The following is a 27,877-nucleotide window of genomic DNA, read 5'->3' as shown; positions in this document are numbered from 1 at the left end:
GGTGGGATAGAGCACAGATGTTATAGACATTTCTTTCATACTTCAAAGCCAAGATTCCAAAAGGTCACAGGAGGGTGAGGTCACTTTTGGAAAGGAATATTAATGTAAATATATGGCACGGTCTTCTGTTTTTATGGAACAATTTCAGATACATCCTCCGTGAAATAAGATTTCCAGTTGTGAAAGTATTCAGGTTGTGAAGCGGTTGATTTAGTCAACATAAAGGATTCTACTATAATAACCACTTCGTGGGTAGATGGGGCATGTGCAATTTGAAAGAGTATACTTAGTGCTGTGAGAATACAATGTAGTTGAAGTTAAGTTCAACACTGTATTTGTGCTTGATCTGGATACATGAAAGACAAGAGTAAGAGTCTATTGTAGGGGACGCAGGTAAAAATGATGGACAGATGCTTCCCTAACTACCAAGGCGACACCATTTCATAAAACTTAACTTACAAGAGTACCAGCATAACCACCCCTTCGGGGCTTCCTGAAGATGAACTTCACTTATACAGCCTACTTCTTACAAAGGGGTGAATTCTGAGTGCGTCACCTGAGCCTTTTCTCAGTGATCTAAACTCAAGTAAAAATATCTAAAATAGCAGAATTCATTCACTCTTAGATTTACTTGTGCACCCTCCTCACATTAAACTTCACTTGTGAGAAGAGCAAAGAAGGGAAAGTGGAAAGAAAGGCAGAATAGAAAGAAGGAGAAAAGAAGGAAGGAAAAAAGGGAAGGAGGGAGGGAGGAAGGGAAGGAGGGAGGGAAGAAGGGAAGGAGGGAGGGAGGAAGGAAGGGAGGGAGGGAAGGAGGGAGAGAAATGTGGACCAATCAAAATAAAAAAATAAATAAAAAGGAATGACTAGTCTCTTCCAGAAAACAATGATTTCCTCTTGTGCAGTTAAAATACAATGCCATCGCGTTCCACCTACCTGTTAAATATAAATGCCAGTCGCATGACAAGGAACCATGTGGACTTAAATATCCCTTTCCCCTTTTAAGGGCAGTAGAATCAACAGGGTTTGAAAGTGGACCACATTACTTTAGATCAGATACCTACCGTTGCTCACCATCCGCCTGGCCACTTCCCACAAGACAAGTCCAAAAGCCCAAATATCGACTCTCTTGTAAGAATCAAAGCAGTCCACCTGGATGGTTTCATCCAACACTTCGGGGGCCATGTAGCGCTTGGTGCCTACGCGTGGGTTGTTCCCCACGTCCAGCTGATTGGTGCTCTGGGAATGCATGACCGCCAAACCTGAAAGGAAGAAGACAACAGTGTCCATCAGCTCACGTCCTTTCTCAGAGAGCGCTGCTGGTTAAGTTGCCACCCGTCCCAACCACCACACCTCTGTGCTACCCGGGTCCTTGCTGCATTACCCCCAGAGGACCCCCTGGGATGCTGTTGTGAGGGCTTCTATGAGAGCAGGAAAGTGACTATTGCCAGAAACACTGCGAGGCTGTTAGGTTAACATGTGTATGAAAGTCTGAGACAAACAGTTCTAGGTAACGAATACACCAAACCTACTAGAGGAGGCTGGTGTTTAAAGTCCAAAAAAAAAAACAGGTTCACATCTTACATGGGAACCTCAAAGTGGCTTGCTTCGCAAGAAGCAAAACATGCCCTCAAGCTCTGCCCCTGCTCCCACTAGTGTGCAAACACAAATGCCAAAGAGTGCGTGCGAGCCAGAGAATGTTAAGTAACTGATCACTAATATATAAAGGGCGCTCCATCCCTACAGGACTAGCTGCTCACCTGAACAATAGATAACACTGTTCAAACCCACAGGCCTTTCTCTAAAGTCATGTACACAGAGAACATTAAACTGGATCTCATTCAAGGCACAACTTTCATGATAAATGGTTTGGAAGCACTTTCCTAAAACCGGGACTCATTTCGGAATTCCTCAGTCAACTGGAGAGGCCCTGCATTCCTCACTGACCAGGGATTAGACAGATAGGTGTGTGGCTTGCTGGCAAATGGAATTCCTTTTTGATGCATATGCAGACCAACTGGAAAGGATTCTTGAACACTACAAGCAGCCCCTGTAGACCCTTGCAACCCAATAATCCTTTGGGGACCCCTTAAGCCATCTATGGGGAATGAGGCTCTTCCCACTCCATGGCTCTGGGTGTATGGGATCATGATGCTGTATAATGCCAGGGAGATAGCACAGATGTTATCTCAGCCTTAATAATCAGCAAAGATACCGACAACTGCGTTTGGCTACATCAGACCAGTTCCCTTTCCCCCTTGTTTTTATCCTCAACACCGAGAGTCTATGTCCACTGTGGACATTTCCCAAATGGTGCCCCTCCACCACTTCCAGTACCAAAAAAATCAAAATAACAGCATATCTTAAAGGTGCAGTTTCAATAGAAGAGGGAGATCCTTGCTGTGGTGATGTAAAAACAAGGCCACAAGTTTTCTGAAACTTCCCCCTTCAAGAGCTGAAACTCAATTCCCCATGCCTTGGGCTAGACTACCGAGCAGAAGATGGCAGAAATCAGTGTATGGCTTCATAATTAGGACATAAAAAGCACTATGGCTTCCCGTTTGCAGCCCTGTGGAGAGATCCACGGGGTGAGGAACTGAGATCCTGATACCGCCACGAGTGAGCCATCTGGAAGTTCCTCCAGCCCCGATCAAGCCTTCAGGTGCCTGCAGCCCTGATGGGCAGCTTGACTATTACTCCCATGAGCCCTGGAGCCAGAACCAGAGAACTGAGCTGTTCCACCTCCTCCACCAAAGGACTGGGGGAGAAACTACATTGGTGTTATTTTAAGCTGCTAAGTTTTAGAAGTCATTTGTTTCTTAGAAGTAGATAATTATTAAACGAAGTAATACAAACCAATAAAATGCAATGTATGAACCTTGGCCGCATTCTTGTGTGTGGGGAAAAAAAATTGAAAATGAATATATTTTGTAGTATTTTTAGGGGGTGCATTCTGAATTATTTGGGAATAATGTTATGATGTTATTTTTAAATGAATTAGCAAATATATATGTACAGCCACATATAAACAAAATATGGCAAAATTTTAATAGTTGTTCAATCTAGGTGTTGCCGATATGAATGATCATTATACTTTTCTTTAATATTTCTGTGGATTTGAATTTTTTATAATAAAAAGTTAGAAAAATAAATAGAATACTAGTATTTTTTGCTAGAATACAGATATTTTTGCATGAACCCATGTATCCTAAAGAAATGAAGCTGAAGAGTTAATTAAACTTACTGCAAAACTCCCTCCACGGCCTCCCTACCAAGTCCCATAAACCAAAGCCAATTTGTCCATTTTCCCTAGACCCATGAACTATATATAAAAGCAGCTACCAATTAAATGCTTATTATTTCCCAAATCTTTATAATTAATTTCTGAATCTACTAAGAATCCTGTGAGGAAGACATCATTGATTTAGTAACATGAACAATATTACTAGGCACATTACTAGGCAAGTTTCAAATAATTCAGAAGTCCACCTAGAAATGGGCTCACGTCTTACTGGGGTCCCCTTGCTAAGACTCCCACCTTTGCATGAGGTGTAAAGGGGCCAGCTCTTAGAGCACAGAAACAGGTAGTAGATGAAACGATCTGCACAGAAATACCAGCTGAATAACTAGGAAACCCAATCGTCTCAGCTCAAAAAACCACGGCTCTGCCATAAACGTCTTTAAAACCACAGCTAACACTGCCCATAGGAACCACTGGGCCACGCCCTTTAACGCTGTCACTAATACATTTCTTCTCATACTTGGAAAACATTGTAAAATTACTTCTCAACATGAAAGACTTTAAAGGGATTCAAAACAAATTTCCCTGAAATGTCAAATCCTTTGTGTTTAAAAAAGCAAACAAAATTAATTTTATCATTTATATAAAATTGTCTACACCTCTGTCAGTCTAATGATAACTACTATGATATGAATATAAACCATTTTTTAATCCAGTTGAATGAGGACTGTCTATAGTCCACTGAAATGTATAATCAATATTACAATTCATTTCTCGTGAGCATTGTTATTCAGCCAATATTTCAGGGGTCTAAGATGAATATGTCTTCAGATACAATGCCACTATAAATAAAAATAATCTTATTTACAATGAATTTAAAGCTACATCATAAGAAGGAGATATCCTAGCAGGGAAAATAATAAATTGGTTCAGGGATATTTTTCACTCTTGCTTAATTGATAATTTTGCTGTGGTTATAGAACAACTTTTGAAACCATTTTTAAGACAAACTCACTCTAAATGCTATGCATGTGTACCTACTTTGTGTAAAGAGCTGTGAAATCAGAATGCAACAGTATGAGGTGATGATATGGGATAATGAGAAAGTCTGTGTCTCGATAAAGATTTAGGTTTTACAACATTTGTCAAAACCCTGAGATTATATACTTAAGATTTGTGTATTTTCCATGAAATTTAAATTTTACCTATTGAAAAAAAATAATGAACTCTAGTGTATGATACAGTGGTGTGCAAGCTGAAGTCTTTAGAGAGAAGAGCTCTTATGTCTGCAATTTACATTGAAATGTCAAAAATTAAGAAGGATTGATGAAACAGGGGACAGACAGATATGAGATAAAGCTTAAGAATAGTAAAATATTAATAGGTGGTTGTGATACAGTTGTTTACTATCTTCAATTTGTCTGCATGCTTAAAATTTTTCACAACAAAAAGTAATTTTAAAATATTTCTAAAAATTTACCCAAATCTGCTATGCAACACTGTCCATTCTTCTTCACCAGGATGTTTTTGCTTTTCAAATCTCGATGAGCAATAGCTGGTTTCCCTTGGGTTCCAAATATCTCTATGTGCAAATGTGCAAGACCACTAGCAATGGACAGCACTATTCGCAGGCAGCTAACTGTATCCAGAGTAGTAAGCTGGAGATAGTCATACAATGATCCCATTTCATGGTAATGTGTGATTAACCACAACTGGGTACTGGAGTGTCTTGATGTCATGTCTGAAGCAATGAAACCTAGAGTGAGCAAGAACAAAATTAACAGACATGTGAGAATTCCACATTGTGATTTTTAGTATCCAGAAGTAGTGACCCATATAGTAGACATCATCTATAACAGTGGTTCTCAACTTTCCTAATGCCTCGACCCTTTAATACAGTTCCTCATGTTGTGATAACCTCCAAACATAAAATTATTTTCGTTGCTACTTCATAACTGTAATTTTGCTACTGTTAATGAATCGTAATGTAATGTAAATATCTGTGTTTTCCGATGGTCTTAGGTGACCCCGCTAAATGGTCTTAGGCTCTACAGCAGCAGTTCTCAACTTGTGGGCCACTAGCAGGGTCACCTAAGACCATAGGAAAACACAGATATTTACATTACGGTTCATTAACAGTAGCAAAATTACAGTTATGAAGTAGCAACAAAAATAATTTTATGATTGGGGGTCACCACAACATGAGAAACTGTATTAAAGGGTCACAGCATTAGGAAGTTGAGAACCACTGATCTATAACAAAATATAATTAATCTAACAAACTACCATGAAAGAATATTTACAGAAGCATCAACATTTTATAGTATTTATTCCTTAAAGGGTAGTGTCAATGCACAGAAAAATTTCATATTAATTTCCCTTGTTAAATAACCCTTTAAAAAATATTTTACACTGCATTAACATTTAAGTAGAAATATTTTTTTGCCTACCCATAATGACAGTGCCAAACTCTTTATCACACTGATATTCCAAGCACAGATTATTCATCAACTACCCAAAAAGAACAGGAAACTGGAACCTAGACATCTGTGTTCTAGTCCTGACTCTGCCTGTGATTTGCTGGGTAGTATTGATAACTCATTTAGGCTCTTTGGAGTCTCTCTGCTCAGTTATAAAATAAAGGGATCAGTTTATGTTAAATGATTGATAGATTCATCAAATAAAAAAAGGAGCCAATAAAATATAACAAGCAATTGATGCTGTCAGTCACACAGGAAAACCAAGATGATAATGTTTGTTAGCTAGAAAAGAAGACAGATATGAAAAGGAAAAAAATTACAACATAATGTGAAAAGTATATTATAATATACTAGAGTCCTGGTGCACCAAATGTGTGTATTCGGGTGGGGGCGGTTCTCAGTCTGGCCTAAAGTGTCAGTTGGACATCCTTAGTGCTGCTGCAGAGGAGGGAGAGGCTCCCACCACTGCCACTGAGCTTGCCAGCCATAAGCCCTATGGGAGCGCAATGACCACTAGGGAGCAACTCGTGCATTGAGCATCTGCCCCCTGGTGGTCAGAGTGTGGCATAGTGACCAATCATTCTGCCATTCGGTTAATTTGCACATTAGCCTTTTATTATATAGGGTATCTGCAAAGGGCAGCAGGAGCCCGGAATAGGGAATCGTAATAATTCAGACCAGATGTTCCAACAGGCTTCCATCAAAAGTAACCACTTGTCTTGAAAAGAAGTAAAATACTGACAGATGTAGATAAAGAGGTAGGAAGATGTTTTTCTAGATATTCTGTGGGGACTTTTAGAGCACAATGAAGGAACTATAGAAGTCTGAGGCACTTCCTAACCTATGGGATAAATTGTGATATGTATGCCTGTTATTTTGCTACAGAAGTGCTTTTCTAGCATTACTCTTCTCTCTATATTATATTCATCTATATACATAAAAGATTAAGTGACTGACTGTCCATCTGTCTGACTGACCAACGGGCTAGTACATATGACATGCAAAGACAATTTAAAAATAAATGTTGACTAGTGCATGCGTGATACATATAAAGCTCTCACTGGCACCAATTGTACGCATATGCACAAATCCACACACCAAGCCAACTGTATATATAAAAGGCTGAATGATTGACTGTTCGTCCGTCCAATCAGTATTTATGATGCACAATGGCAATTTAAAAATAAACATTGACTTGCACATGTACGATATTTGTCTCCGTCTGACACTGGCCTCCCATTTAAATTAATTTTAAAACAGTTTCCCGTGATGCCAGCATTTGTGATGACTATTAATAAATCACAAGGATGCCAAAACCGGTATGGCTCAGTGGATAGAGCGTCGGCCTGCGGACTGAAAGGTCCCGGTTCGATTCCCATCAAGGGCATGTACCTTGGTTGCAGGCACATCCCCGGGGGGGTGGGGTGGGGGGGTGTGCAAGAGGCAGCTGGTCGATGATTCTCTCTCATCGATGTTTCTAACTCTCTGTCCCTCTCTCTTACTCTCTGTAAGAAATCAATAAAATATATTTTTTAAAAATAAATAAATAAATAAAAATAAATAAGTCACAAGGACAAACTCTAGACAGTGTAGGAATATTCCTACCTGAACCCGTTTTTGGATATGGTCAGTTATATGTTGCTTTCTCTAGAGTTCAAAGAGCATGTGGCATTAAAGTTAAAGTTGTAAATATTTCATCACAAAGGAAATTAGTCAAGTACTCTGAAAATGTTTTTACTCTTTATGTGGTATACAGGGAGATATTAGAATAAGTTTAATCTATCAGTCATTGTTTTTATCAATGTTGTTTTTATATCATGTTTTTATTGTTTTTATATCATGTTTTTATATCATGTTTTTATATCATGCCTTTGTTGTTATAGTTTATTTATTAATCTATATATTATTTTCATATACTTTTTACTAAGTTTCTTTCATCTCTGAAACTTCTATTATAGAGAAAGGGTGAATAGCAATATTAAAATATTTCTTCTAATTAACTTCCTTTTAATGTGCACAAATTTGTGCACAGAGTCACTAGTATAATAATATTCTTCTACAGAATTCTAGAAAAGCACTTCTGTGTTTTTAATATAATTTATATGTAACATATAATGTACACTATAATATTCAGGGTTGCTTTACAGTTGCTCATGTGGAAAAACTACAATAATTAATAATAAAAATACAAAAATAAATAGTTTATCAAACTCACAACTGTAAGCCTATTTTTACCTTGCCCTCTGCATTATAATATATTTTATAATATATGTTTTTACTAGAATATTAGTGGCCGGATGCATGAATGAAGATTCATGTAAGAATGGGCCTTTGTTTCCCTGGCTACCGGCACCGTCTTCGCTCTGGCCGGAGCAGCCTTTCCACTATGGCCCAGAGCCACCTTTCTATCTTCGCATGCTGCCCAGAGGCCAGGAGCAGCTGGGGTGGTGTGGAATGCCTGCGTCATCGCCATGGTGATGACACAAGCATCCTGCCCTGTCCCCTGCCACTCTGCACCTGCATATGCAAATTAACCCATAATCTTTTATGGGTTAATTTGCATACTCATTCCTGACTGGCTGGTCGGCATTGTGAAGGTACAGTCAATTAGCATGTTACTCTTTTATTAAGTAGATATAATGTTATATATATCATGTATATGAACTTTATGGATAGTAAAGTTTGGGACATATAAATAGAAGATAAAAAATTTTTAAAAGACAGATATGGCTTGAGGAAGAATTAAATATCTTGCGAAAGTATAAAGTAAGAGAAATTGCATAAAATGCCTTACTATCACATAATATAGTGTAAAATTTAATTACTTTCAAATATATTTTTTCATGGGATTTTCCTAAATAGACCAGTAAGATAGATATATATCATTATACTCATTTTAGAAATATAAAGTTCTGTTGGGAAATACCAAGAATCACAAAGCTATTAAATTGCAGCCAACCCCAAATCTGTGCTGATTTTTGGCTGTGCTGATACACCCTCCCTTACATAGGAAGTTCTGGGAACAAAGAAAGGTATTCTATTTGATCAGCAGCATCAACAAAAGAAGCAGCTATTAATTATTGAGTGCTAACAACACACCAAGTACTTGACACGCAGTCCTCCAACAACCACATGAAGTAGGCAGGTTACATCCCTGACATTCGGTGTGCTGCAAAAATTTTTAAAACATTCAGTTCCTGACTATTGAGTCAGAGGCACTGACCTCTTTCTCCTTAAATTGTCACATTAAAAAAAAAAAATCACAACAGCCAAACAGTATGCTGTGAATGCCCTGTCTTGAACCATAAATAAAATATATAGGCCATATAATAGAGTTACATCTTATTGGTCATGTCACATACTAAGGTTGTGTCTGACTGGTTAATCCCTGGTACCAAAAATCCTTATATTATATACAGGTACAGGAACCTGATTTTTTTTTTTTTGATTTTTTTTTTGGCAGCAAAAAGGGTAGGTAATTATTATTATAGTTGTTGTTATTATTTTGTAAATCAATAAAAATCATATATCTATTTTTTTGTCGGACTGTCAAAAAATACATTTTTTGGTAGGCCACAGAATTTTAGTAATTAATTTATGTGTGCCATGAGATGAAAAAGGTTGAAAATCACTGCTCTGGACCTTCAGGAAAAATAACTTTTAAATAAGCAAGATTTTTAAAAACTATATTTCAGGTGTGAATTATATTGTTCTACTTTCTTCAAAAAGCTAGAGCATTTTTGTAAGTTCAAGGCAATCCCAAGGAAGGGCAAAGATTGCAAGTGGCTGCATGTGGGTATATTTGTACAGGATGCTTCAGAGAACCCAAAATAGGGTGTCTGTCATGTCAGGCCCAGAAGTCATGATTGTTGCAAGCAATGTGAGAGTCATCAGACATGTAGAGCAGAAGTATCTCAGCTCCCCAGATTCCTCATTATAGAGAGAAGGTTTGGAAAGGGGACACCAGGAACCACAATATAAAGGAGGGGGATTAGGTGATGACTAGGGCCCCAGGGGAAAGGGAAGGGAAAAATCAACAGCAGAAACAGATCATTCTGAGCTGGAACATACTGTTGAAGCAAAGCTTTGGACAACTGTCAAACCATCATTTGCAGACAACCTGGCTCAGGTTTCATACTAAATTGGCAGTACAGTCGAGCACTGGTTAACAATGGGTGTACATCCTGATAAATGTGTTGTTAGGCAGCTTTGTCACTGTGAGAACATCATGCAGAGTACTTAGACGGTATAGTCTACCACACACCTAGTCTATATAGCCAGCCTCTTGCTCCTAGGCTGTAAATCTTTACAGCATGCTGCGTACTGAATACTGTTGGCAAATGTAACACAATAGTATGTGTGTATCTAAACATAGAACAGGTACAGTAAAAAATGTGTTGTCAAAGATAAAATATGGTCCACCTGTACAGGGTCCTTACCATGAATGTAGTTTACAGGAGAAGAAGCTGCCTTGGGTGAGTCAGTGAGTAAGGAAATGACGAGTGAATGTGAAGGCCTAGTGCATGACTGCACACTACTGTAGACTTTACAAACACCATACACTTAAGCTACACTAAATTTATAAAATGACATTAAATCAAGCACAAGAAAAAAATGATGCAATCAAGAGACATGGTAAACACGGAAACTGTGAGGCTGCTGCTTGCATAACATGGCATAATGTTTTACAGTAAACTTTCTTTTTATAAGCAGAAAGCATATACTCTAAAATAATGACAAAGTATAGCATAGTAAATACATAAACCAGTAATGTAGCCATTCATTATCAAGTATTATGTACTGTGCATTACCGTTTGCGCTATACTTGTATACGACTGGCAGCACAGATTTGATTACACCAGCATCACCACAAAAATGTGAGTAATGTGTTGTGCTACACAACATTTCCATAGCTACAATGTCCTGGGCGACAGGAATTTTCCAGCCATTCTGAGACCACTGTTGTATAGGGTGTCCGTCACTGACTGAAATCTATACTGCGTGTGACTGTACCGGAATAGAAATAAAAGTCTGCCAACAGCTTTGTGTATGCCAAACCTAATCCAATAGTCACAACGTATCCCACACTATCTTCTACAGGTCAAATTCTATAGGAACTTCACACCCACCAATTAAAAAGCACACCAGGCAGCATTCATCACATTTGCAGAAACACATTTGCAGAAACTTTTCAAAAAACATACACGCCAATGGACGCAAGGAATATTCTCACCCTTTGTAATCCCATAACAGTATTTTCAATGAGCTCTCCACATATTTCATAAATGTTTTTAAGTTTTAGTTTCCAAATTAAAATGTATGCTAAATCCCTCTGTAAATCCGGGCTTTAAAAAAAAAACGATGCCTAGTTTGAGGGAATGTGCATTTAATTACGATGTTCCTGGGAGCTGTGAATCTCTAGGAAACCATCCAAAGAGCTTTCTTAGTTTGATTCAAGTAATAAATATTCAGCAAGGGAGTGGGGTAAGCAGAACCACCGAGGAAGCCTTGAAGTGAACAATATGGGGGCATATTTCTGTTGTTTAAATAACAACCTGCAGAATAAGAGGGAACAATAACAATTTCCTTTTCATCACTGAGAGAACCTTCCAATTTCACTTCTCCACAGGTGTAAACAAGAAATTAGTGTTAAAAATATGAAATAGTATATACACTCACAAGATCCCTATATCGCTTTTCAGAAGAGACTGGCAAGTTCACATGTACCCCATCCGAGAGGGCAAAGGCCTGCCAATTATTTCTTTCCAGATAAAGATAGTGAGGGGAATTGCCCTGGTACTTACCTAAAATATTTTCATGCCTCAGCATCACAGTGTTGTATAATTCTGTTTCCCTGAACCACGACTTCTCATCCCGGGAGGAGAAGATCTTCACAGCCACGTTCTCCCCTTGCCAGCTGCCCCTCCACACCTCTCCGTACCTGCCTTTCCCTGCGGGAAGCAGCACAGAGGTGACATTGGGCAGAACAGAAGACATCGCCCATAAAGTTCATACCTGTAACTCTTAACCACACCCACCGTTTACTGGGAAAACTCCATTTAGGAAATACAAAGACCAGGACCTTTTGCCTGTGAAGGTAGAACCTGCCCCTCCCAGCCACTCCACTGTACTAACAGGTTAAACACCCTCAGTATTGGCACGGTACAATTAGCTGCACATGATAAAGTTTCACATTTGAATTCCTCAATTGAAGAGTCTCTGAAACACACATAGTTTTTAAAAGCACATGAAAGTGAGCAAAACTTAGAAAAACAGTACCGGTCATCAGATTTCAGTGTGGTGTGGAAGGGCAAAAACGCGTATATGGCTTTACAAAGACATTTATATGTTTCAAAAAGGAGACTGTTGAGTTTGAGATGTGTTGTTCCGAAGGGTTAAAAAAGGCGATCCACAGACAAGCACACAAAAAGCAACGCTGAGAAGGGGATCGACAAGCAGCAGCCACTGCCATCCCTAAAGGATTTCTTGGCGGAGAATATAGTTCAAAAGAGGATTTGCAAAGTCTTAAACACGTAATCCCAGCACAGTCCTGATTTCTGACATTGGTCATGGGTATTTGCTTGTGAGACAGCCCCTGCAGCGCCACCCTGGGTCGCACGGAAAAGACCAAACGGGGGAGACATTTTGCAGAACGTGGTGACTAGCTGTGATGGTTCTGTTGGGTGCCTGCCCTCTCTGGCAGCGGCAACACAACCATCAGCTTGTCAGCTCCATGCGTCCTCTGCCACCCTTCTCCTTAATTATAGGAAGGGGTAAGCAGGGAGGTTGGGAGGAGGAGGTAATTACCCCAAGACTCTGGGGATCAACACAGGGTATAATCATGGGGTACGTGTGCGGCACCTAGATGATCATGCAGCAGGAGATACAACTCGCAGCGCAGTGGGGCTTTCTACCCCCGCAAGTGCTGCCGGGAATCACGGCTGGTAATAAGCAGCTGTGGCACCACCTGCACAGACAGGAAGACAGCTCTTTGCTGAACAACTAAGCAGCCAAGAACCCAAACAAGGAGAGAGAAAGCATGTCTGTCCGGGTGACTCACCTGAAACATGATCAAAACCACTCAATCTGGATTTCCTTATGACAAACAATGTCCCTACTAACTAGGAGTTTCTAATCCAAAAGGATGTTAAATGTGGTCAGTACGTGGTCGTTGGGAGCCCTTGTCAGGTCACACAAACAGTGTTTAGCACAAGATTAATTTTAATAAATCAGTTAATAAAATCAACTGCCCAGCATTTGTAGCTCAAGCGGAAGGCTGGGGGAAAAATACTACAAAATCCGCTGGTAGGAAATGATAGGCTAATCTTTTCCTGCCCTTGGTTCCCTTCCTTATCGTTAGTTGCCCTTTGTCCTCAGGGTCTCATTAAGGAGGAGAGGAAATTTTCCCAGAGAATTGTGGCTATTACTAAAAAGTTCCCTTAAGGTCCTTTTTTTTTTTTTTAAGAAAACAAAGATGAATGTCAGGATAAGTAGAGAGAATTAAAATAGAAACCTACTTCAATCTACTTCAATGGTTCTCAAACTCTTATGTTGTCAATTGATTTTTACAAATGCTTCCTTATAAATACATCCCTGAAAACAGACGCAAAGTTGCCCAAAGTCCTGTCCTTGGAGCCCCACAAAGAGGATCCGAAAAGGCCTTTGAAATCTAGGGGTTCACTGGTCATCGCTTGGAAAAGAACTGATCTAGTCCAGTTTCTTTGCTTTTGAATCAATAATGATAACATACTATCTAAGCAATTAATCACATACACTTTTATTTAAACTATAGCGCATAAACTCGATAAGCTACTGAAAAGGCATTGCTTTGATTCAAGTCTTTAGCTCTAAACCCACAAAATGCTATATTTGAATTTACATCATTTCAAAAATGACTGAAGAATATCTCTATAACCAGAAACAGTACATATGTTTAAAGGTGCAACATTATTTTGCCCTTTGGACTCTGGGGTCAATCTCTGAGGACTGACCTGGAGACTTGCTGCCTTGTGAATGGTAAGGATGGGATGGGAGGGGGGTGAGTCTCCCTTCACTGCCTTCTCACCACCAGCCAGAATCCCTGGTTCATAATCCAGTAAGATGTTAACTGGTCCAAAAGGGCAATGCTGGTTGGTTGCAATGAGCACATTGGGGACATTTTTATTTTCTCCACTGTGGAGAAGCAGTGTGAAATGGTGTTCAAAAACAGTCAAGTAGTTGGAGATCTAGAGAAAAGGCAACAGGCGCCAGCTGACCGCCTGTGTGCCTGAGTTGGGACTTGCTGCTCTTACTATCCCTGTCCGTCCCCCCCCCCTTCTACTTCTGGGTTTGGGGGTGTTCTGGTTCCCAGAAAAACAGCAAGAAAAGCCAGAGCACAGCAGCCAAGTGGTGGAGGGACGGCTCCCCCCTCCCCCCCTCCTCCCAGCTGCCAAGTCCAGCCCAGAGGAACCAGGAGAATCAGGAGGAGAGGACAGAGACGTTGCCAACCCATTATCACTACTGTGGTCATCTCTGCATGGCGTCTAAAGGAGAAATTAATAAAAACGATCATGTGGCTGGCAAATATCCACCACAACTAATTAAAAATGAGACTTTGAAATAAAAACATTAGGGCCCTGGCCAATGTGGCTCCATTCGTTGGGCATTATGCCATGAAACGAAAGATTGCCAGTTCGATTCCCTGTCAGGCACATGCTCAATCCCCAGTAGGGGGTGTGTGCAAAGGCAGCTGATAGATGTTCTGTTCTCACATTGATGTTTCTCTCTCTCTCTCTCTCTCCCTTCCTCTCTCTCTAAAATTCAACTTAAAATTTTTTTAAAAAAATTATAAAAATAAATAGAAGCATTAGGTACCATGTTTGTAGGGGGCAACCCAGCAATATATAAAACAAGCAATAGAAAAGTCATAAATTTTGGCCCAGAAATCCTAATTCCTAGGAATTTATTCTGAGGACTCAAAAGAATGAAGCAATGTGTGCAAAATATCTCAAGTAGTACTGTTACAGAAAATTGAACTTTCAATAGGTGATTATTACACAGACTTTAAAAATATTTATGATGTGTACAAAAAGGGGAAATGTGTGTGAGCTTAAATTTTTTTTTTTAAAAAGGGACACAAATTGTATTATACACACACTATGATTACATCTATGCGTAAATATGTTTCTATATGGAAAACTGCGAGTGGCCATAGAGAAATACATATATCTTGTTTACACAAATGATTTCCTTATTTTTAAAGGCAGGGAAAGAGTGAGAGGAATTAGAAACTTGCAATAAGCAAGTCCTAAAGCCTACCTCGGATCATTCAATACCTACAATGAGGAGCAGCGCTATTCATTCACGTTTCAAGCATTTCTGACATCCCAAAGGGTGTACTTACAACTGACTAAGCATGGGCTCTACTAACTGGTGACAGACTCCCTTGACAAGGATGTGTGCAAGTTTAGGTGCTCCAACACAAGTCACACAGAGAACAGAGATAAAGCCACACCACAGGGCTCCCCCCCCCCCCCCCAAATCTCGGAATGTTAGCAAACAAGAAACAGATTTTTCAAAGTGCCATCCTACTTCCAGGATCACAACTAACACCGCACATAACCCGCAAAGGAAGAGAAAATGAACTTACCGACACACTCCAACAGTGTGATCTGGCGAGCCACTGTTCTCTGCACCAGAAAAGGAAGACCAGAGCCGCTTCCCGACGTACACGAGTGATCCAGCAAATCCTGCAGTTTGAGACAAGGAGAAAAGACACTGTTGAGAAACAGCCCTCGAATTAGAGCATGAGCATGCATAGTGTTCCAACTCCCAACTGGCCACCATTGGTGTGCGTGAACAGCCGCTATCAGAAGCACTGGTTTTATTACAACAACCAGACGCCTATGCTTTCCCTGATACAGGAAAGGTTTTCCTGAGGTCCTTTCATGCACCCATAGATTTAGAATTATATGTTTATATTTAAACATAACTAGAAGTCAAGTGGACAAAGTCAAAGATGGGAATTAGAAAGTCCAAGCTGAGCACAGGGAGAGTAGCAGAACGAAGACCACGTGGAGCAAAACGAAGAGAAAGAACTTCAAGTCCCAGGCTGGGCATAACTGACCACATTCTATTCTGCTTGTCAGTATCTAGCAGAGGATCCCTTCCAGCTGACATACCAACTAAAGGACTCTCATGAGAAATACACAAATCAGGAATAAGGAACAGATGGCACTCAGGTTGCTTGTAGTAGTAGAAAGATGCCAGTGGCCACATGGGTAATTGAACTGGTGCCCTCCAGCAGAGAGGGGCTACCCAGATGGAGGTGTTACCCTTGTCAGTGAGTGAGGAGCAAAGGGGTCACAAAAATTAACACCTTACATGTCATTTCTTTTTTTCTTTTTCTTTTTTTTAAAATATATTTTATTGATTTTTTTACAGAGAGGAAGAGAGAGAGATAGAGAGGTAGAAACATCAATGAGAGAGACATCAATCAGCTGCTTCTTGCACACCTCCCACTGAGGATACCAAGGTACATGCCCTTGACCGGAATTGAACCCGGGACCTTTCAGTCTGCAGGCTGACACTCTATCCACTGAGCCAAACCGGTTTCGACTTATGTGTCATTTCTTGATGAGAGTTAGCCACGACTCATAGAAAAACTAAAGCTTTCATTGGAAACATAAAACCATGCCCCAAATCTACTTCTAGCAAATAACATATTATCAAAAAGATTCCCCATTAGTTCATTCATAAATTTTTTCCTTCTTAGAAAGCAGCCAAGAAGCAGAGGTCTTTTGTGAAGTACTGTTGATCAGCAAAATTACCAAAAGCTGAATATCCAAAGGAAAGATTTAGGATCCTCAAAACCACAAAATGGATAATCAACAGGAATTGAGTATAGATGAAGGAGACTTCCACATCCCCCTAACCATCTATTTGATGTTCTTTTTTTCTCTTTACTTATCCAATATTTTGGTAGAATAGTCCAGGAAATTAAACTAATATGTTATTTTTGCCATAATATAGAATCCCGGTCCCCAGGATGGGGATGGGGAGGAAATCAACCAAAGATATCCAAACATCTACTTCAATTCTGGGACCCCAAGGCTGCTTTTCAACGCGGGGGAGCTGTTTAGTAAGATGTGCTTTGTAAAGACACTGTTGAGAAAAAGTCTTACTAAACAGCTCCCCAGCGTTGAAAAGCAGCCTTGGGGTCCCAGAATTGAAGTAGATGTTTGGATATCTTTGGTTGATTTCCTCCCCATACATGAGCATATTGCTTCAATGAGCAAGTATGATGACCAATAAGGACAACTTGTTTTACATAGTGTTGTTTACTGTGTTGTTATATCGCACCATACTCTCATCTAACATGGTTGAGTGGAGAAGGCTATTTTAGCATACATTCCCATCCCTCTTTCAAAATTATAAAAACTATTTAAACAATAATTTGCACAAGATATCCCTAATATTTTCCATGGTGATTAGTTATGTTAGCTGTTCTGAGGAATGAAGTTCTGACAAATATATTTTTGAATCTTGCTTTGTTAAATCTTTGTCAGGATTCATCCTTCTATCTTCTTTTTTTAAAGAAAGGTGTTTTATTTGTTTTAAGAGAGAAAAGAAGGGGAGAGAGAGAGAGAGAGAGAGAGAGAGAGAGAGAGAGAGAGAGAAACATCAATGTGAGAACTTGGATCAGCTTCCACATACTCCCTACTAGAGATCAAGCCAATAACCCAAACATGTGCCCCAACTGGAAATCAAACCAGCAACCTTTTGGTACATGGGACAATGCCCAATCAACCAAGCCACACCAGCCCGGGCAGCCTTGTATGTTCTTGCTGCTAATTCAATAAATTTAATTAATTTCCCTCAAAATATGAAATTAACCTCTAAGTACTTTTCTAAAAAAAAAAACAAAAAACAAAAACAAAACTATAATCCTCTACTTTTTTAAATAAAATGCCCTCTCTCCTCTTTTCCCAGTTTTGCTGTGCTACAATTTAAATAGGTAGATGAAAGGAAGCTCAACTTTGAAAGGGTTCTTCCCCCTTTTTCACACCAAAAAGTATATTTGACAGGTGGCCCAGTAATGGGGGGACATTTCCCAGCCTGGATCTGCTATCACTCAATGTTTTAACAGCTCACCAAAAATGGTCCACGTGTAGGAACCAAGCTGCAAAGATTGTCAAGGGCAAGTCTTCTCCAGTAAAAAGGAAGGTGCAGGTCAGGCTGAACTACAGAAATGTCAGACACTTTTAAGCATGTTGTCTAGAACAGTGGTCGGCAAGCAAACTCATTAGTCAACAGAGTCAAATATCAACAGTACAACGATTGAAATTTCTTTTGAGAGCCAAATTTTTTAAGCTTAAACCTCTTCTAATGCCACTTCTTCAAAATAGACTCGCCCAGGCTGTGGTATTTTGTGGAAGAGGGGCCAAAGAGCCGTGGTTTGCAGACCACTGATCTAGAAGATTTAACATAAAATGATCTTAACTGACACATGATCATGGCATTAAATAACATTGACTCCCATTACAAAATGATTACCTTGATTGTCTTTCAATTCATCAGATTACCTTGATTTGGTATGGGTATGTTTTTAACACCTCTCTAACACTCACTAGGCTGATGCCTTTTTCAGAGTAAGCACCAGACACAGCATAGTATCCTTTTAGAACATTAACACTTTTCTCTTTTGCACTTTACGATAACCCATTTACAGCAAGTAATTCCCTTTCCTACTTTTTTAAAGTTTCTTTAGTCCAGCTAGCATGGCTCAGTGGATGAGCGTCGATATATGAACCAGGAGATCATGGTTCAATTCCCCGTCAGAGCACATGCCCAGGTTGTGGGCTCGATCCCCAATGGGAGTTATGGGTCAATAATTCTCTCTCATCATTGATGTTTCCATCTCTCTTACCCTCTCCCTTCCTCTCTGAAATAATAAAAACAATAACCCTTGAAAAACAAATTTAAATTGTAAAAAAAAATAAGATAGTCACTTTTTACTGTGATTTCCTGATTTACTGTGACTTAAAAATATACAAGAGTATATTTTAAAGCATATAAATACAATAGTTTCTAACCCTGTGCTATTCATTAGGGTAGCTGCTAGCCACATGCTGACACTGAGCAAGTGAACTGTGCTAGTCTGAACTAATACAGGCTGTATGTGTAAAATACATACCAGATTTTGAAATCTCAGTTTATTAGTTATTCTTTATCATTATATGTTGTGTGTGTGTGTGTATATATATATATATATATATATATACACGATATATACACACACACACACATACATATTAGGTTAGATATATTGTTGAAATTAATATCATCTAGGGTTTTGTTTTGTTTTTACCTTTTTTAAGGTAGCTACTAGAAATTCAAAATTACATATGTGCTGCACATATTTCTCCTGGACATCTCTGGTTAGCCACATGACTGCACTCCACAAGGGGGCAGCACAGGAGCGTGAAAATTTTAATAGCTTCGTTTTTTTGAATGTCAAATTTTAAAGTCTTAAATTACAGGGTGTTAAAAATAATCTAGAAGGAAAAGTGATTTTTAATACTAAGCAAAAGGTGCTTTTCATAAAAGCACTTTTATTGCTAAAAGAAAAAAGTAACTGAGTACCATAAATTCCAAGATTTCCCCTCTCACCCCCACCGCCAACATGGCCTTTTGCCCTTACTCCCCAAAATCTGTTAAAATGAATCCCATCTCTCATTTAATATAAACACTGTCTAAGTTGAATATCCTCAAACGGGAGACCAGACAGGTGCCAGCGTATGCTTGCTTAGGTAGTGCTTGGCCAGTGTTTTGTCCAGTCACCAGTTACTGGTTAGCTTTCATGCTCAAAATAAGAAGGCATCCTCAGCCATCTTCATTATGGCTGGGATGCTAGGGTCACAACTCACTGCTAAAGTGCTGTCTCCGACATTGGTGGTGATGAGCCCTTCGATGGTGCCGTACTCCACATCTCTGGGATTGAGGCGTTCCTGGTTGCGCCTTTTAAATTTTCGGAGAGCGACTCCCAGTAGGCAAGCTAGAAGGCATACTGCGAACACTACGGACAGAATGATGAGGCCGACCTCCAAGGGAAAGTTCTGTGTTCCAGAAAAGGATTTCTCTGGAAATGGGGGCGAAAACGGTTGTAAGGATCACTGTTTACTTATTTTATTAATATTGATAACCAATACCCTAACAGGTAGCTCCAGATCCTGACCACAAAGTCTCACAAGTCACAAAGCGTTAAAACTAACACACTTCCTAACACATGGCCAATAGCCCAGTAATTTTATCTAGTATTCATTTAGACACGACTGGGAAAATTCCATTGAGAATCAACTGTATTAAAGCATGTATATGAGAGTGCTTTTAAAATACAGAGTACTATACAAATCTCCGGTGCTACTCTTATTAACTTGGATTTGATCTGTACGGATATTTTATCATCAGCCCCTTGCAGACAGACATTATGCTCTACGATCCCTACACAGTGCTGAGCTAAGACCAAACTGCCCATTCTCTCCAACGTATCCTAGATGTTTGTTGCTGAATTCTCAATGACCTTTTTATATCATGATTTTGCCTAGGAACCTAGTCCTTCATCTGTTCTTTTACTCAATGTCTTCAACATTCATTCACTCATCCAAAACAATCATTTACTGACTCTTCGGGCATTCTTTCTTACATTATCCATCCAAATGCTCATGCACTCACTCAACACTCACACACCACTAAAGCAAATATTCGCAAAGACTTTCTACCTGCTCAGTGAGTTCAATCAAATTTTCTTATTTGGATAGTTGAAGGTCCATAATTAAAATATCCCAAAACAATAATTCTCTCTGAATTTCAGATCCCTTCATGACATTGTCACCAAGCCACTTTCTTCCCAACATATGACTTACTATTTTCCATGTTCCTGGCCCCTTCAGCGAACCAATCTCAAGCCTAGTTTCCTTCATACATTTCTTTTAACTTTCCGAATCCAACTAATTTAATCAACCACTTGGCAAAATACCCCATGGCACGTTTCACTTGTGCTATAAAGTGTAAAACTAATTATATACAACATTAAATTATAAATATTACACCTCTCTAATTAAATTAGAAATTCCTTAAGTAAAGAAAATAACTTTTCTATTACAACTCAGAGGCTAGAAACTTTTCAAACTAGAGATATAATTTTTGTGTGAATGCAGACATTTCTTCATGTCTCCCCACTCTATTAATAACAAGTAAACTCACGAAGTTTAAGAGTACAGCTGTATTCCACCATGTAGCCTTCTAGCTGTAACAGTTTAAATACCTAATCCCTCTTTTAAAAACTGTCTGTTATTATTCAAACCTATTTGCTTATCAAAATTTAACCTTTGCTGTATGCCTGAAGGTCATCATAATTTCAACAATTACTGTGATGTGATCGTGCATTAGTCTTTTTCATTTTTCTGTCTTCTCCCTTGCTGGCTGACATTTCCAGCAAATGGATGCTCCCACTAGCTTCTCTTACTCCATTTCTGGGGTTGATTCTTCTTTTTTTATAGCAAAATTAAATAACCATGCCTATTAAAAATGTACGATATTATTAAAAGTAAATTTGTCTTAGAGTGAATCAACAAAGACTAAGACACATTAATACAATATTTGTAGGAACTCTGAGATAGCAATTTCAGGCTCATTTTATGGGGGAAACAAGTTCAGAGGAGAACTGATTTCCACTGGCTATGGAATCCACATTTAACATGACACAGAGAAGATTCCACATCAACTCCCAGGTTCGTGGGGAGTCTCACGCGGCTTCATGTTTCAGTGATGGATCACTGGGAATAGGACGTGAGCGTTGAGTGAGCCTTTCTTTGTCTCCTTCCTTTTACAGAAGAGGTTTTCCACTCAGGCACCTAAGTCTTAGGTTTCATTTTCCTCCCTGCACACTCAACTCTTGACTACGCAGAATGTTTTCAGAAATGTTGAATGGCATCCTGGCTCATGTACTGGAAAGGCATCAGGAACTGCTGTCCACCTGCGTGTGACTGCTGAAAGAGACCTGGCCAGCCAAGATGTCCTTGAGGTGGACATCGCCTTATTGACTTTCCCCAAAAACGTCCATCCTTCTTTTAGATTCTACAGGTGGTGCCTTACTCTTCTTCACCTAGAACCATCTTCCCTGTCACCCACTGCCTCTGGTTCAAAGAGCTGGAGGAAAGCATCGGAACCACTCCCATCTTTAACCCACAGAGAACCAGCACACCACCAACAAAAATCCCTGATCTAGAAACAGACAAGTGCGTGCGAACCTTTCGGGGGCAGCTGGGCCGTGATGTTCCTGTTGCACCAGTCCCCTTGGCAGCACTCCACGGCCTGGCCGGGCGACGGCGGGGTCTTACAGGTCATCTTCCCCTGCTCATACACCTGGAAGCAGCCTTTCTGGTAGACGTGGAAGCCATCGTTGATGCTCAGTGAGGAGAAGCACTGCTGGCCTTCACAGTGGTCCTCATTTCCACAGGAGAGGCCTTCACACACACACATGTACAGTTTGGGGTTCACCTTGGGCTTCTCATCTGCAATAGGATAGAGGGAAAGAGGGGGAGTCACTGAATGGATTATACAGCCGTGGGGTGGCGGGGGGAATAAGACAGTTTCTCCAAGATCATTGTCCTCATTCTGTGGTCTTGTATCTCTCACCTGACCAACTAGTAAATAATAATCACCTCTCAGTGTATAAACTCATTTATGTAACTGTGTACTCTTTTGGATTCTCCTAGGCTATCGTTTGTCCACGGGCTCCAAAAAATGAATTTCTCCCACTGTGGTTTACGCGTGGGAGAAATTCATTTTTCATACACCTGGAAGCAGCCTTTGGGCTCTCATCTCCTAATCCCTGCATCAAAATAAAATGTTTTACCAGAACATAATGCTCAACTCTTATTTTGTGGGGGTAAAAAAGGATGGTTCCTAAATATAGTGTGTCCCCAAAAATGAATACACACTTTGAATAATTATAAAGGCAGTGTTTATTAAAATACATTTCGTTTTGAACCTGGAAAATATTATACTAGGCGAGGTAAGCTGGTTAGAGAAAGACAAGTACCACATGATCTCACTCATATGTGGAATCTAGTGAACAAAACAACCTGATGAACAAAATAGATCCAGAGACATGGAAGCATGGAACAAACTTCTGAACCTCAGAGGAAAGGCAGGGAGGGTGGGTGGGAAGAGAGCAACAAATGAACTTGTATGCATATGCGCATAACCAATGGACACAGAAAATAGAGTAGTGAAGGCCTAGGGTGGGAGGAAAAAGGGAGATATGTAATACTTTCAACAATAAAGCTTTAAAAAAATACAGTGTTTTCAAAACTGAGCTATTAGCTATTAAGTATGTATGTGTTTTTTAGGGACAACCTATATATGGCAGCTTTAATACCCATTCCTGCTAGCTACACACAAATCCTCATAAACCAGTAACACAAGAAACGGTCACGTTCCTGCTGTTACCGGTCTGCTTCAGTAATATACTACAAGGTATATTACAAGTTTACAAGTCCGAAATTACAAACCCTTATTGTCAGTACTTTAAGCTAGATGCCTAGACTAATTTTTTTAACAGTAATAACACTGCAGATTTTACATTAATTAGAATGGAAATTCAGAGCTGCTTACATATTTTCAAGTGGCAGGAAAAAAGTTCGGCACCAGTTACTGAGGATGAGGGCACAAGGAGACAAAGGGAACAGAACAATGTCTGAACAATAAGGTCACAGATGGGATCCGCAGCACAGCCCGCACCTGGTGGGTCTTAGATGCAATGGAAAGAGGCAGAACTGTATCATCAGGGAGGCAAATGCAAGCAGACTCCTGTCTCTTTCTCAAACCCTCGTTTTCAGTTTCATTTTTCATATGTCCTTTCGCCCCCAGGCCCTCTTATTAGAATGATTAGTTCAGACTAGCTGGTCACAACAGTTTCCACTAGTTACTAGCAGGGAAGGAAGGTGAAAATATAAACAGTCATGTCCTAGAAGCCACTGATTAGTTAGCTGTGGCCGCGCTCACCCTGGCACTGTTCATTAAGGACATTCAGCTTCCCGAGCTCCCTGAGATGGTCGAAGGCACAGTCCGCCTTCTCCTCCTGAACCCTCTGCCACAGGTCTGTGAGATAACTGCTTCTTTCTTAAAATAACCAGTCAGGTGGCTGTGTTTTTAAGAGACCTTAAGGTAAGGTCTTTGAAAATGTCAAGTTCATTTACACAGATTTGAGTGGGTGTGCGTAGAGATGTGGGTTATCTCAAAAAGGGGGGGGGGGGGGGAATGGCATTCTTAATCTTTCTTCTTCCCTCTTCAAAGTGAAAATAGTTCACTGCCCACTGAAATGTGGGTGCCTCATCCCACAGAGTAAGTGCATGCAGACACAGACACAAGGCCTTCTATTTATAATTGACTTGCTAGTTCTTTTGAAAACCACAAGGGGCTTATCCAAGAGCAAAGACATGCCTGGAAGCAGAAAATCCAAAATAGCCGCTGACAGTATATGTATGTCACCAACTCACCCCCCGAGACTCAAAAGCCCTCAGACATTTTTAATGAGCAAAAACTTTAATGAGCCAAGAGATGGTCTTTAATTTTCCTGCCTAGAGAAATCCAAGAGAAATTCCAGCACCAATTTATTTCGATGAGGATGAGAAACATATATATCTGTTGACATAATCCAGCAAAAAGTTTACACTTGCCAAAAGCGAGTTGAAAGATAATATTTCTAGGGAGTCTAGACATGCTTGCCACTCTTGAATGGCACAAAGCTGGCTGAGGGCTGCCAACTATGTTGCCCAACAGGTGATGATTCTTTGAAGGGAAACGGACGGCAGAAGGGAGGAGGGTGTTAGTATGTCATATTGATCTGTTTGTAATCTACAGCAGGGGGTTAGAAAGGCTGTATTTAAAAGTGGAGCAATAACGCAATTTCTGTAAATTCAAACATAAGCATCTATTTTAAAACCCTAAATGTTTTTTCAAGACTACATATATCCAAAAATACATACCTAACACATTAAAAAGGTTGTGTCTGTTGACAGTAAGTTGGGGTTGAGGGGTTAGAGTTGGGATAAAGAGGTAAAATAAAATAGGAGATTGGCCGAAACCTGTTTGGCTCAGTGGTAGAGCGTCAGTCTGCGGACTGAAAGGTCCCAGGTTCGATTCCGGTCAAGGGCATGTACATTCATTGCAGGCACATCCCCAGTAGAGGGTGTGCAAGAGGCAGCTGGTCGATGTTTCTCTCTCATCGACGTTTCTAGCTATTTCTCTCCCTTCCTCTCTGTAAAAAAAAAAATCAATAAAATATATATATTTAAAAATAGGAGATTAATTAGCTGTTCACAGACTGATAATGGATTAAAGAATACAAATTACTTTACTTGCTGTACCTATGGTGCACTAGGAATAACTATCAACAAATACCGTTGGTGCATGGTTTCCACATGCACAGATTCAATTAACCTCGGAGAGAACTATTTTGGGGGGAAAAAAGTTATGTTGTTGCTGATGTGTCTATACTATGTAGTTAAGCCTACGTACAGACTTCTTCTCTTTTCATTATTCCCTAAACAATACAACTATTTACATAGCATTTGCAGTGGATTAGGTATTGTAATCAAGAGAAGACTTAAAGTGTATAGAAGGATGCCCAAAGGTTGTATGCAAATACTATGCCATTTTATAAAACAGACTTGGGCAGCCAGACTTGGTGGTGGAGGGGAGGGGTTCTGGAACCAATCTCTAGACAACAGAGGGCTCACTGATTATTGATTCTATGGAAACAGATAGTCCAGAGGACCAAGGTATTAATATTAATGACACTTTGTGGTCCTAGTAAAAACTATCAAAATTTTTTTTAATGTATAATAATACTTTTTCTAATGTTCTTTCAGAGTGAAGTCTACTTGTAAAATTCCAGCCCAAACTGAACTCGGCATCCACAGAAGCAAGACCTTTCCAAGGATGTGGGGACGGTCAGAGGTTTGGACTGTAACCTACAGAATTTTGCCAGAATTGAACAGCCTCAAGCAAATATGGTTTTTAGTGAAATTCAATCCACTGTACTCACTATGGGGTCATAAACTAAGTCAAAAGGGTTCATTCATTTCTCAGTCTCCATGAATCTTTATATTCCTTTGGTGGTTGAGTATAGATGATTAGGTTTAACTACTTCTAGGTTAGTGATTCTTTTCAGTAAGATGTCAAAAAAACCACAGTTTTCATATCCTCCCCTTTACAATCAAGTAAAAAGAGAGGGGAGGAAAAAAAGGAAAGAAAGACAGCTGTTAATGATATGTAATAATTAACTCAAACTCAGATACAGAGGAGCCATGAGCTCAGGTCAGCAGTTAGCTCATGGGGAAATATAAAACTTTCACCAACTTCGTCCTATTTTGTTTCTCATCCACATTTCACCCCCTGAATTTGTACATTCCCACATAACTAATGAGCAGAGCCCTTTATGTATCTATTTTCCATATACAGACAAATATTTAGACCCTAGATTCATTCCTAGGAACAGAAAAATGACTAAATGCATAGCCTGCACACACGCACACAATTTGGTTAAATGCCACTTTGGCAACTTGATCAGGCAAAGTGGAATAGTCAAAGAGATGCCAAAAGGATTTTCCAAGCTAGGATTACTAATTCAACAAAGTTAAAAGCAAGGTAGCAGCATTTTCAGATCTTAATATTCACAATTCTAAGGAACACAGCTGGCCCCAGAAGGCCCATGACTCACTGTTTCATAAAGTCCTGTCAAATGTTGGGAATAACCATAGCATGTGTGGGCCTGTGATATTTTACTTGGGGCAGGATTGTGGTGGCAGGGGAGTAAGGGTACGAGAATTATTGCAAAACCCCTCTAAGGGCCAAAGGTAAGTGTCTGCAGACCTCGCACCTCACAGACTGCAATATGGAGATGGTGCACAGCAAGGATAATCACCTTCCCTTCCCCCCATCCAGACAGGAGGTGCCACATCTGATAGAAAGTGTTTCACACCTGCCTATGCAAATAACCAGGAAGTGTCCTGGCAGAAGGCAAGTCTACTCCACCTGACAATCATTTCAATAATTTAGTCATTTAAAAGTCAAGCCAGAGGTAATTCCCTCTCTGAGGAGCTCGCCCACATTGTCTGTTCTAGAAGGCACCTCCCGGCATTACTCGGTGTTATGGCTGGCACCGCGCACCCTAAGCAAGGCCCAGCGAGCACACTTGCAGCCTGTGTCTGGCTGGGAGCAGCAGAGTTCAAGGCTCCTTGAGAGGATCCATGGCTGGCTCCCCAATCAGAGGCGCAGGCTCGGGATCCAGGGGTTCACCACAGCCAAATCTTTGAAAAGATCTGTTTTGCTCTGAGTAATACCTCGCCATCTGGGCACACCTCGTCTCATGGCCCAATCCTAGGCTGGCAGAAGAAGAGGCAGAGCAAAGAGGGCCATGGACTTTTCAAACTTGTCCACAGTTTGGGATAACCTTGTACCTCATAGCAAACGGCCTTCCCTTGTGCGTTTTAAGTGGGACTTCAGCAATCCAGGCACAACAGGACGAACTTGGACTTCTTCTCCCCAATGTTCGCCCTCCCTCCCTCGCACCTGTCTAGTCATGCTCTCCCTAATGCTTCAAGGCTTTTAAACTGATCATCATTCTAAATGGTGCACAAAACCCCACATTTCCTACTAATGTCTTTGACTGACACAACAAATGAGGAAATGCTACAAGGAAACCAGCCTCTAACTGTGATCCCAGGAACAGCCTGAATTTCTTATGGGCTCACCTCAAAGTAGCACACAAAAAAACCAAAAACACCCCACACACGTGGTCATTAGAAGGTGGTTATAAAAGTCCAACAGCTCAGAACTTTATAGGCTAAAAAAGGAACGCCAAACATCTCTGGACTCCTTCCAACAGTATCAATGATTCATTCATTCGAAATGACGGCTTATATTAGGGCTTATAGATATGGGAATCCTTCCATGGTCTCCTAATCCGAGAGTACAGTTTGGCACCTCTCCAGAATATGAAAGCATTTGAGGTCTCTGGCATTAAACAAAGGCTTAACGAAGGATTTTGCAATGCCAGGTAGCACTGCCAGCAAGCCAGCTCGCACAACAGAAACGGAGGTCCGTCCGG

General features: G+C 40.1%; 1 protein-coding gene across 7 annotated transcripts in view; it reads right to left on the bottom strand.

Moving 5' to 3' along the window:
* Window positions 1-27,877, bottom strand: part of ACVR1 (activin A receptor type 1) — a 129,367-nt gene that overhangs the window by 11,196 nt on the left and 90,294 nt on the right. For 3 of the 7 annotated variants that reach the window (XM_036420941.1, XM_045575693.1, XM_036420944.2), the window contains 7 exons: window positions 24,753-24,775; window positions 22,011-22,274; window positions 19,629-19,840; window positions 15,350-15,449; window positions 11,526-11,672; window positions 4,722-4,997; window positions 1,065-1,262 (listed from right to left, as the gene is read on the bottom strand). In XM_036420941.1, the coding sequence (XP_036276834.1) occupies window positions 1,065-1,262; window positions 4,722-4,997; window positions 11,526-11,672; window positions 15,350-15,449; window positions 19,629-19,840; window positions 22,011-22,274; window positions 24,753-24,775 (1,220 nt within the window). The remainder of the gene's footprint in view (window positions 1-1,064; window positions 1,263-4,721; window positions 4,998-11,525; window positions 11,673-15,349; window positions 15,450-19,628; window positions 19,841-22,010; window positions 22,275-24,752; window positions 24,776-27,877) is intronic. The other 4 variants (XM_045575694.1, XM_036420946.2, XM_036420947.2 and 1 more) reach the window with 2 other exon arrangements.

Source organism: Pipistrellus kuhlii, unplaced genomic scaffold (assembly GCF_014108245.1).
Source record: "Pipistrellus kuhlii isolate mPipKuh1 unplaced genomic scaffold, mPipKuh1.p scaffold_m20_p_7, whole genome shotgun sequence".
Classification (NCBI taxonomy): domain Eukaryota; kingdom Metazoa; phylum Chordata; class Mammalia; order Chiroptera; family Vespertilionidae; genus Pipistrellus; species Pipistrellus kuhlii.
This window is presented reverse-complemented; position numbering and strand designations above follow the sequence as displayed.